This window comes from Triticum urartu, chromosome 5A (genome assembly GCF_056163025.1).
Source record: "Triticum urartu cultivar PI428250 chromosome 5A, HENAU_Tu73, whole genome shotgun sequence".
NCBI lineage: Eukaryota > Viridiplantae > Streptophyta > Magnoliopsida > Poales > Poaceae > Triticum > Triticum urartu.
In genome coordinates this window covers 678,405,987-678,417,751 of record NC_141877.1, presented here as the reverse complement: position 1 = coordinate 678,417,751, position 11,765 = coordinate 678,405,987, and the positions used below count along the sequence as shown (strand labels likewise).

General features: G+C 44.5%; 2 protein-coding genes across 2 annotated transcripts; one reads left to right on the top strand and one right to left on the bottom strand.

Moving 5' to 3' along the window:
• The first annotated feature begins 250 nt into the window (after positions 1-250).
• Positions 251-4,563, top strand: VPS24.1 (SNF7 family protein). Its single transcript, XM_048677067.2, has 6 exons — positions 251-519; positions 627-703; positions 804-906; positions 2,941-3,062; positions 3,147-3,341; positions 4,154-4,563. The coding sequence occupies exons 1-6, from the start codon at positions 408-410 to the stop codon at positions 4,235-4,237; spliced, it is 693 nt and encodes a 230-aa protein (XP_048533024.1). The 5' UTR covers positions 251-407; the 3' UTR covers positions 4,238-4,563.
• Positions 4,564-6,011: 1,448 nt separating this feature from the next.
• LOC125507644 (major pollen allergen Ole e 10-like) lies at positions 6,012-6,634 on the bottom strand. Its single transcript, XM_048672161.2, has 2 exons — positions 6,295-6,634; positions 6,012-6,175 (listed from the first exon to the last, which is right to left on the bottom strand). The coding sequence occupies exons 1-2, from the start codon at positions 6,629-6,631 to the stop codon at positions 6,012-6,014; spliced, it is 501 nt and encodes a 166-aa protein (XP_048528118.1). The 5' UTR covers positions 6,632-6,634.
• Between the last annotated feature and the right edge of the window lie 5,131 nt (positions 6,635-11,765).

Here is an 11,765-nt window from a genome sequence, read left to right as displayed (position 1 = left end):
AAAAAAGTCACGTTTTTCTAAAAGCTATCTGCAGTAAATAGCGTGGCTACACTTATATTCTTAAATAGTTTGCGTTGTAATGATCCACTAAAGCCTTTTTTAGGCAAATGATTGACTAACGCCTTGTTGGTTAGTTGTTAGATGGGCCGCTTTTACCGTGGACAATGTGGGCTTTGTCATCACTGACAGAGTGAGAGGCCTACCTTAGATACTTGGAAGCCCGGCTTAGAAGATACTTGACCTATTCCCGCTAGGCCCATCAGCCCAGGCGCCTCTTTCCCCAATCTCAGCCGAATCACGGCAGCAGCAACAACTCCTCCTTCCCCACTGCTTCCGCCTCCGATCGACCCCACCGGAGCACCACCACCCGCCGCCGCCGCCGCCGCGCGGATCGTAGCGGAGCGGCGATGGAGGCAGTGAAGAGCCTCCTGAAGCCGAAGCCGACGCCGCAGCAGCAGCTGCGCGAATGGCAGCGCCGCCTCCGCAACGAGGGCCGCAACATCGAGCGCCAGATCCGAGGTCCCCCTCCCCCCTCCCCTCTCCCTCTCCCCGATTCGATCCAAGCTGGGTCTCTAGAAGGTCAACTGATGGTGGATTTTGGTTTGGGTTTGGGTTTGGGGGCGCAGACGTGCAGAAGGAGGAGAAGAAGGTGGAGAAGGCCATCCGGGACGCCGCCAAGCGCGGCGACATGGGATCCGCCAAGGTACATATCCTACTCTGCGCCCTCGATCGATTTGGGCTGCTGGACTGTGCGGCGGATTTACTGATTTTGTTTCCTCTGCTGGTGATGCTTCTTCCTCAAGGCGCTGGCCAAGGAGCTGGTGCAGTCGAGGAAGGCGGTCAACCGCCTCTACGAGAACAAGGCCCAGCTCAACTCCATCTCCATGCACCTCGGCGAGATCGTCGGTAATGGATGCTGCCTGCCTCGTATCATTCTGTATAGCATTCTAGTTTGGCAGCATTTAACAATTTACAGCTGCTGCTCATGTTGCTATTACAAACTCTGAAAATCTGGTTCAGTCAAGTGTGCGATTGTCGGTATTGGGCAGCGCCTACCTTTTATCTTTCCAGCTAGCATTCTACTCCCTCCGTTTCAAAATAGATGACTCAACTTTAGTACAAAGTTAGGTCATCTATTTTGGAACGGAGGGAGTAGTATGGTAGTGACACGTAATTTACAGCTGCTGTTCATGATGCTATGCAAAAACTGAAAATTGGCTCGGCCAAATCTGCTTCCTTTCTAAACAACTGTGCACCTCGGCGAGATCGTCGGTAGCAAACACCGTCTACCTCGTATCATTCTGTACTAATTTATATCTATACACTATATAGCATGGGAATAACTTTGAATCTAGGCCATCAGATTTGCACATCCAGTGGACAGGGTCCGGCAAATCCTTACAATGTGAGCTGTTGGTTTTGGCATCCAACGGCTGTGAGTCACACCTGTCTCCCTATCCATCAAACTCGCCTTCCAGGTTCCCTATCTCCTGCCTTCACGGCCTCGCCTCCTTGCCATCACCCACCTTTCTCCCAAGTGCTTCATCCAAAGCTGGTGTAATTTTGTTCCGGTCTTCTGACGAAAGCGTTCGAGGCCGTGGCATTAGCCAAAAGCCATGGTGGATTAGAGGAGGCTGGAGAAGCTGTGGCTACAGCCTACAGCAGCGACAACTGACTGGTAGGCCTGGGAAGCCACAGTCTGATCCATTGAGCGGCCGCAAGGTGACATGCAAAATCAGGAACGATGGCGGTAGTGGAGAAGATTTGAAGAAGCTGTGAGTGTGTGGCGGATCTGAGAGAAGACATGAGAGTTCGAGGGACGCCTAGAAGGACAGGTGCAGAGTCCAGAAAGGCGTTCTTTTTCACCAGATTATGTTAAAGAAAATTAAAAAAATAACAAAAAGGCAAAAAATGTGAATTTTTTGTGTGACAAACATAGCCTAGCTAGCATAATATCCACGTTTAAAGATTCGGGAGAAAATAAACTATGTCATATTCTGAGCGAAAAAACAAAAGTGCAGCTACAAAAACCGTGAATAGGAACATTTATATAGTATTTATTATGTTGTATTTTGCTCGAAATACGTCGTAAATCATTATGTCGTAAAACTTTTACCATGACTATTATGCTAGACCATTTATGTTTTCAAAAAGTTTCAAAAATATTTGACTATTTTTTTAAATATTGTTCAATTTGTGTGCGTCTAGACCCAGGTTCCACACTGTATTTTTGTAAATGATGTTCTAAAAAGCTACCGGAAATGTTATAAAAAAAGCTATTGTAGAAGTCTCAGAAAGAAAATAATACATAATAAAGTGGGTATAAGCATACACAATTCTTTCAACCAGTTGCTGCATATATATCATGCATGTTTTATACTTTACAAAATGCCAATATGAATCGTCGGACGTGCAAGCCATTATTGTGCAAAGCATGTGCCACGTACTGGTATAGATAGCATCCAAATACAGTGTGTTGTTCACTTGTGGCTGAAATCCCACACCTAGGCGCTTCCTTTCTAAACAACTATGTTGATCTTCATAGTTGTGGCTGAAATTCCACACCTAGGTGCAAAATTAACCTCTGTTGTATTGGCTTCAAGTTTATTTGGATCAGGAGTAGGGCCCGGGGGGGGGGGGGGGGGGGAGAAGTTATAAATATAGGAACGGTAATAATGTGCACATTAATATGCAGATTTTGTTCCTAGCTGGTTGTTATACTTATTTGCTTGTGAATACAATACCAGACAGCATACTTGCAAGTGGTATTGCCTAAAAATTCTTTGACTTGAACTGAAACGAACCTGTACCACTCCTAGGTGCTTGCCTAGAAGTTATTATGGCATGGCTTAGCTTATGGAGAAGTAGAATCAGCTTCTTTCATTTCATTCTGAAGTGAAGGTTTGTACTAACGACACGCTGTGCTTTGTAATCTTATAGCTACTACCAGGACAGTAGGACATTTGTCTAAGAGCACCGAAGTGATGAAGCTTGTCAACAACCTCATGAAGGCCCCAGAAATTGCTGTTACCATGCAGGAATTCAGCAAAGAGATGACAAAGGTATATATCAAAAGACCTCGTTTGAAGGTCTCTCTTGTGTTTTGTACTGGCACTGGTTCTTGCTAAGTGGTTGCTGTAATGCAGGCCGGCGTGATGGAAGAGATGGTAAATGATGCCATGGATTCAGCACTGGACGATGAGGGCATGGAGGAGGAGATCGAGGAGGAGGTTGATAAGGTCCTCTCTGCAATCGCCGGGGAGACTGCGTCTCAGCTTCCTGACGCTGTCCGCAAACAAAAAGAGAAGGTCACACAACCTTCGACAAGCGAACCTGCACAGGTAATACAATACAACCCATGCTTGCCCTGCACATTTTGCAATTTTCAAGAAAGCGTTTTCAGGTGCCGCTTAAGCGTGCTTCTGCCCTAGGTGGAAGTTTTAGCGTTAAGCGAAAAAAGGAGGGATTTAGCGGCCGCTTTAGCGCTGAGTGCTGGCTAAGCGGTCGCTGAGCGCGCTTAAGTCTTTAAAACGCGAGGAATGGGCCACGGGCTGGAGGTATGTGGGGGGGGGGGGGGGGGTATAAAGGCCTGGCCCAATACTGGCCTGTTCGGCTAGGGTTTACTGGGTTAGGAGGGGCGGGGGGAGAAGAGAGCTCCAGTGGCGGCTGCTCCTGTTCTGCATCCAACTCAGCTCCATGCACTCTTCCTCTTCGTCCCCTGAGTGGATCTGAACTAGGATCTGAACTACTGCTTGGGCTGGGGCTGCTGTTTGGCTGCTGCTGCTGCTGCTGCTTGCCTGCAGCTGCCATTATCTCATATGCTCTAAGACAATATTATGCATTTATGCTTGCTGTGTGAACCACTGAACCTATCCTTATGTGTTATTTGGCTATTTGTTGTGTTGTGTGAACCACTGAACCTCAACCTTATATGCTGTTTCAGATTTTCAGTTACTTATGTGCTATATTTCCTGCTTTCTTGTGCATATTATTCAAAAACAGCCAAATTCTGGCCAATTACAAAAAACGCTTAATCCCGGTTAAGCTGCGCTTAAGCTGCCATTGCTCTAAGCTGTGGCCTTCCACTCCGCTTATGCTTACCGCTTTCTTGAACATTGCAAATGCCTCACAAGAATCTTTTCACCGTGTGCAGAGAACTGCTGTAGCGGAATCCGTTGATGACGACGACGACGATCTAGAAAAGATAAGAGAAAGGCTTGCCAAAGTGAGGTCGTAAAAGAGAATCGATGTGCTGACATGTGTATAATAGTCCATTTGGTAATGTACGATACACAACTTGGCAGATGTCGCCCTTGTCACTCACAAACTGCCCAGAGTCACCAACGTAGAAGTTGTTCGATCTCTGTTGTAATCTGTATGTGAGGATCGTCACGTGTGATCAAGGTGTCCTGTATTTTGTTTGCTTCTACCTGTTGCGAATACATAAATGTTCTGGTTACATACAGATATCATGTCAGTAATGCTGGATGCACACAGCTAGCTATTTATGCAGAGCTACAAACTGAAAGGCTGAAAGCCTGAACTTGAACTTTTGTTGTTCCACTTCACTTTGCACAATGGTATGTTCTATTTAGTTTTGCAGATTCCCTCGATGATGTACTGGCTCTTTTAGGCAAAAAGATGGAAAAAAGATCAGGTAGTAGTTGGACTTAGATCGTCAGTTTAACTAAAGATTATGCCACTATGAATGTGTGTAATGTGCTTTAAAAAGCGTATGTTTGGAAACTTTATTTGCCGACGAATTCAGTGATATATTTGTTGTGACATATGCCGATTTTGCACTCGTTAAATGACAACCTAATATAAACTTGTAAACACAAATACATGAAATTGACCACCTAAAATCCGTCCTGCTTATAAACCCGGATAGAGTTAGTAACCAGAATCATGTACTCCCTCCGTAAAACTAATATGAGCGGTCTTATATCAGTTTACAGAGGGAGTACTCAATAATGTCAACCGGCAACAAAAATATTTAGGGATTTTTTCTTTAAAAAAGGAATATATATTTAGTGATCTTATAAACGGTCTTATATTAGTTTATAGAGCGAGTACCCAATAGTGTGAGCCCACTAGAAACATCTACTATATCACCGAGCTCCCTAGGAGTAAAATGCCTTACAATCAATTGAAATGTCCAATTGGAATTGGGTCACCCGATTTTGACCAAGTCAACAATTTCTCAAAGCTCTCATTCAATTGTTTTATACTATACACTATGTTTCCCAATTTTTAAGTCCTCACAATTAATTAAGGTCTCCAGTTTAAAACTTGGTCATTGATTTTGACCGGTTCAATAATTTCTCAAAGAGCTCTCTCATTTAATTATTTTAATTCACCATATTTCTTAATTTTGAAGCTCTTTTATTCGATTGAGATATTCAATTTTAAATTTGGTTTATGATTTTTATTGGGCCAACGTTTTTTCAAATCAATCAACACCAACCGGCTAAAAAACCATATCAACCCCGTGCACCCTCTTACCACCTACAAAAAAGAAGCGCCATCATATGATGACACTATAGCACCAATATAGTACATGTAGCCACTGACACAAAAATTTACCAACACACAGAATCACACCATAAAACGCCCGCCAAATAACCAAATTATAAATAAACATAAAATACATCCTATCGTCTCCCCAATCCGCCAAACTAAATATTCCATCAGTTTCAAAATACATGGGATATTGATTCTTTGGAAAGTCAAATTTCTTTTAACTTTGACAAAGTTTAGAGCCAAAAATATCGACATCCACAATATTATGCCAAAAAATTATGGAAATTCATTTCATGATTCTAATAACACCAATTTGATATTACGAATTTTGATATATTTCTTCATAAATTCGATCAAACTTAAAGAATTGCATTTAGCAACTTTTTTAAGAATCTCAATAACACCTACGGGGCAGCAAAACGCGTCCAACCCTTCTAGTATATACTCGGGCAGGTGAGTATCAAAGCACAAGCAGCCTACGGAACGGTTCAATGCCGGCAGGTGTTGCGCCGTTGCTCGTGCATCTCCACACAACAGCACAGAGAAACGAAGATGGCGATGATCGCCAAGAGGAACATCCACAACTCCCAGGGGGCACCAGCCGGGGAAGAGGCAGGGGCAGTTGTTGCAGGGTATCGGCAAGTCCCGGAGCCTGCAAGATCAAGGTACAATTTGTAACCATCAATGGAATTATACATGCACATCCACCTCAGATCAAATAAAGATGGCAGAGCTAGCGATCGAAGCAGCAGGCTAGAGGGCCGCACGTACTCGGGTCTGTCGAGGTGAGGGTGGCGGTGCCGCCGAAGTCGCAGGTGGCGCCGCCGTGGCCATTGCCCTTGGCCTTGGCGTTGTGGTAGTAGCTGTTGGCCGCGTAGGAGCAGCGCGTCGCCACCGTGTCCGTGTCGGTGTGGCACTGCCCGCCGGGGAGCAGCGGGGCGCAGTCGCCGCCGTGGCCACACGCGTAGTCCAGCGTCCTCTGCAGCGCCGCCGCCGGCAGTTCTGACTTGCACACGCACCAGCTGCTACCCGTCGCAGACGATCCTTTTGTCGACATGGCGAGCACAACCAAGAGCAGGAAGATCGAGAGTGCTGAAGTCGCCGCCATGGATGATGGATCGGTTCTGGGCTTCTGCTGCTCGTAGACCCATTGGTCGATTATGTAGTGCATCAGCACGGGCTCCAAGAACTTGCACATTGTGTTATTTGGAATAAGGGAAACGTTACCTTTCAGCCGGCGGATGGCACTCTCGCGTCCGCCATGTGTGAAGCCGTTGGATCACTTTTGATCCAACAGACCACGTGTACGAACATATTCTACGTCTTGCGTCCACTGCCCTTGAAAGCCAATCACATGTGGATTAGTCTCACCTATCATATCTATTACCAGGATTTTGCAACATCCTTCATGTTTCTGAAACATGGGGAATGTTGCAGTGGCAACATGGCCTTGAGAGCCAACAACATATGGATTAGTCCCATCCACCGTATGTCTTATGATTTTTGTAACTTCCTTCATGTTTCTGAAACATGGGGAATGTTGCAGTGGCAACACTGCCTTGAGAGCCAACCACATGTGAATTAGTCTCATCCACCGTATGTTTTATGATTTTTGCAACTTCACCCATGTTTTTGAAACATGGGGAATGTTGCAGTGGCAACACGGCGGTGCGACGATGCGGACAAAAAAAATTCTGCAACATAATCTATGTTGCGAAAAAAGTCTACAATATTATCTTTATTGCAAAAAAAATTGTAACACAACCTTTGTTACAAATGTTTTCTGCAACATGTCGTCTGTTGCAAAAACTTCCGCAACAGAATCTATGTTGCAAAAGTGGAAAAAGTGAAGAATGACCATTAACGCGGGAGTATACCAGATTTGATGGCTCGCGAGGTTAAAAGATCCGCCGACCGATGCCTAGCACGCCCCTTGGAATAAATACAATTTTGAAACAAGATACAACTCGGCAAGAGTAGGCCAATTTGAGCAAGAAAAACTTTCCATTCAGAAATCATCCTTTTTTTCTTCTTCTATAATGATATCTGGCGAACGTTTGCTGGGAGTGAAATCCCAGCGAACGCCCCAGAGCCACATGATCCAGATCCAAAGGATGACAGTTATTCACGAAAATCGCACTAAAAATAAACAACTGCCATGCTTTTTCTGAAAACTGCCACCACCCCTAACAGTGAATATGCCATCCCATGTGTTCGCAAATGCCTATCGAGGAAGCGACTGTTTGCCAGGGATTAGCCTCTTTTTTTTGCGGAACGGCCAAAAATCATCTTCTTGCTTATGTTTTACACAAAGAATACCTTAACAAGTGGACTATATAAGATGTTATTACAACCAATGTAGTCATATATTGGTTGTAGTAATGAGTAGCGCGTTTTAGAGCTCGACTTTCATGGAGGCCGAAATGTTTAAAAAAAAAATCATGTTTCAAAATTTTCAATTTCAAATAAATCTGAAAAAAAATCTGTACAAGCATACAAGTATGTATGTGTGTAAAAATTCAGGATGAAATACCTTGAATGCGACCTCTACAAAAAACACAAATTCATGAACTTCAGATTTTGTTTTTTGTTTTTTGCACAACCATCATTTCAACGTATTTCGTCTTGAAAGTTTACACACATGTGTGTTATACCTTCATGTATATATGTATTTTTTCAGAATTTTTTGAAACTTAGAAATATGAATTTTGAAAATTGCAAAGGGAGGTCTCCATGGAGCTCGGCTTCCAAAAGCAATTTTCGTTGTAATAGCATCTTATATTACAGAGATGCTACACTTACGGACTCAATGTCACGGATTAGTACCTACAGACTGACATGGCATCTGTTGATTGGAAATCAGGAGGCCCACGGTTGACAACAGGGACGAGACTTGCCTGCTCCCTTTCAATGCTCCCATCCGTGCTCCCGCATACGTGGCTTGATTTGATTGGAAGAAAATAAGGCCCGGCCCCACCCCCTGAAAATCAGAGGGGGAGATGATTATATTAGAAAAGAAAAAGAGAAAAGAACAGCCGTAGAATGAAGTGGGAGCACGGATGGGAGCATGGAGAGGAAGCAGTCAAGCCGGATCCTGAAAACAGAGAGAGGAGGGAGATTTGGTGGGCGAACACCTAATCCCGTACGTGCCCTCCGTGAGTTTTCACCCGTAAGTGTAGGATTTTTGCTTATATTATGGGCAGGAGTGAGCTGTACAGAAAGACATGTATACAGCGAGGAGGAAGGCTTGTTTGCAACTACTGTTCTCCTGGCCATTACACAGAAAAATGACGTTCTGATGGATATATGACTTGGTTTGTCTGAAACTGAGAGTGAGAGTGTCGGTGTTTGAGGCTGAAAAGAAATGAGGCCAGCTAGAATTGGCTATGTCTTGGTCATCCCAATTTGCCAGCATTTGTAAACCACGTATTGACACCTTCATTTGGCGAAATGATTGTATTTTTTCTTATTTCCAATGCCATTACATGTTCTTGTTCAACCGTAGCAACGGAGGGATACGCCACTCCTTACTGGGAGCAGTAGTAAAACATATTGTAACATGACAATAGGTGTGCCATCATCATCGATCCATGCATGGATAGTCGACCAGTGAAATTGTCGTGCAAGGAAAGAAAACATTAAAGAGCTGGTGACGATACATGCGAACATAGGTACATCCCGTTCATTGCACAATGGTAAATAAGCTCCGAAGTAACATGCATGGCCGGCAATGTCATATCCCAGCGCCGCCAGTGCCGCCGTAAGCAGTCTGGTCAGCGAGTCTGACCCGGAAGGGGCTCGCACAAGTTCTTGCAGGTGACCTGGCAAGGGGTGAACAACTGGTTCACGCAGGTCTGGCCCGCCCCTGGAGCAAGGGCGCAGAGCACGCTGCACATCTTCTCCGCAAAGGCGTTGCACGCAGGTATGCATGCTAAGCGGCATGGCGTCTCCGCACTAGGGCAAGCTAGGGGTTGCCCGTTGACGTAGGCCATTGCCGGCTGCCCCATGGCAAACATGAGGATGACCACCAGCACCGCGCAGATGGCCGCCATCTTAAGCGCGGATGCGGCCATTGACGAAGGAGAGGCTGGGCTGGTTAGGAGTGCCTGGGCTACGTAGGAAGATGGTGCAAGATCGACTGGGAACTGAGAATGTGTGATGCCCATATGAGAGCACGGCGGTGCTCTTTTTATAGGCAACAAACGCGCACACATGGAACTGCAATCACGGAGTACGTGAATGCACTATCGTTATTCATCCAGCCCGCTACATATTCAAAATTAGAGAAATCGGTTCTAGCAGGATTGTACGTAGTAGCGGCGTTAGTTTAATTTGTACTGGCTCATCACTTTGTCGGCGCTTGGTAGTGGCGTTAGTTTAATCTGTACTGGCTCATCACTTTGTCGGCGCTTTGTGGGACGCCACTAGCTCCGCATCCCTGATCACGCACCTTTGCGTGTTGACTTCATCACCTCAAGTGGACTATGCACTTCATTACTGACCACTCATGTATTATATTGAGCTGTTCTCATACATATAGTATAGAGTTGCCAGCCAAAAACTAATCATTCACGGGATCACATGTCCCCTTGCACTATGATTTCCCCTGATTTTTGCTTGATCTGCAAAGAACAGGAGATCTGAGTTGCCCAGGCACATGGTGCTAGGTAAATTCAGGGCTTTTATTGCTAACTCGTCTTCTAAGCTATGCTCATTTAATCTGGCAAGTTTGTTCTTTGATCTCAGTATATAATCCTCGTACTTCGGAGGACAATATTAATCTGGCAAGTTTGTTCTTTAAATCTCACCATATTTTTCCATTGGATTTTTGTGAATGCTAACATATATCAGTAAATTTCCAAGAAGTTGCAGTCGCCATACATATTATTATGGCATTTTGTCCATTTTCTTCCGTAACTCGGTCCGTTATTTTGACGGTGGAACCTGGAGCAAATATTGCTTTGTATGGATATATTTTTCCGAAACATATAGACTTTAACAGTGTATCTTCAAATTGCACATTCTCGCATCCCAGTGTTTTCCCTGATAGAAATATGTAACTTCAGGTGTGTAAGTTTATAATGGGTGCCAATTGAGAAAGGAGCTGCAGTAGTTTCTGCCAAGCGTATCGTTCAAGCTTCTCACCTCTATCTGCAATAAACCAATAAATAGGGAAGATCATTTCATCATAAAGGCAGTTTCCACTAATTGTACGGTAAGTACAAGATCTCAATATCTTGTTCATTAGGTAATTGTGCCTTTTTCTTTGTACACTGATCACGCACCGTGCATGTTCCATGTTGACTTCAAGAGGATTGTGTATGAGTTTCGCTACACTTATGGCATATTTTCTATGGGATTACATTACAGCGTGACATGGTATCACATGGTTTGTTACCAGGCCCCTCAGTGAATTTCACAAGGGGTCAGTGAAAGATTAGGAGGGATTAGAGCATCCACAATTAATGCTTCATTTAAAGCATTGTGGAGGAAATCGTTAACTGGGAGCTGCTCGGTTGGCTGGTGGGAGTAGGGGATTAAAAGACTAATCAGTAAGTTAATCAGCCATTCAATCAATTAATCGGATGATTTATCAGTTTATTGACTATTCGGTGAACCTATGAGTATCGGCAAGTTAACTGGTTAATTTGATGAATTCTCGAACTGGAACAGGGGCTCCAGCATTTTTATCCCAGTCTCACTTGCGCCGAAGCAAGAAGTAGCGTTGGGCGTTCAACGAGTTATCCCAGTCTCACTTCTATCGCCGACGCAAGAAGTAGTGCTGAGCGTCGAATGAGTTAATTGTATACTTTAACAATAGTGTTGTGCGCCGCCGACGCAAGGAGTATATATATTTTGAAATGAAAGGTAGATATGGTCTACCTTATATATTTCACAACAGGCAACAAAGCCTGAGGACCAGAGGGGTCGATTACATGAAGCTTATGTTTAGCACCAAGGTGCCCTCGCTATAAGCCACCAGTTTGGAGAGATACAAGTAAGGGGGGAGAAGAGAAGAGAGAGATAAACACCTATCTAACTTAAACTGAACTAGCTTAAACTGAAACTAGCTTAAGCTAGGCTAGGCAATGTGTCCACGCGTCCATAGCATCGTTGTCATCCTGCTCACGGCTCCTACTTTGCCAGAGATGAAGCAACTGTGTCACGTATTGTTTTATATAAGCCGAGGACCATCTCTTAGAGTTGAAAACCCGGTCATTCCGGGCGTGCCATGTTGTGAC

Coding starts and splice junctions, on each gene's coding strand:
- VPS24.1 (XM_048677067.2), top strand. CDS start 408: ATGGAGGCAGTGAAGAGCCTCCTGAAGCCGAAGCCGACGCCGCAGCAG. Junction 520..626: donor CATCGAGCGCCAGATCCGAG/GTCCCCCTCCCC, acceptor TTGGGGGCGCAG/ACGTGCAGAAGGAGGAGAAG. Junction 3,342..4,153: donor CGACAAGCGAACCTGCACAG/GTAATACAATAC, acceptor CACCGTGTGCAG/AGAACTGCTGTAGCGGAATC.
- LOC125507644 (XM_048672161.2), bottom strand. CDS start 6,631: ATGGCGGCGACTTCAGCACTCTCGATCTTCCTGCTCTTGGTTGTGCTC. Junction 6,176..6,294: donor CCTCACCTCGACAGACCCGA/GTACGTGCGGCC, acceptor TTGATCTTGCAG/GCTCCGGGACTTGCCGATAC.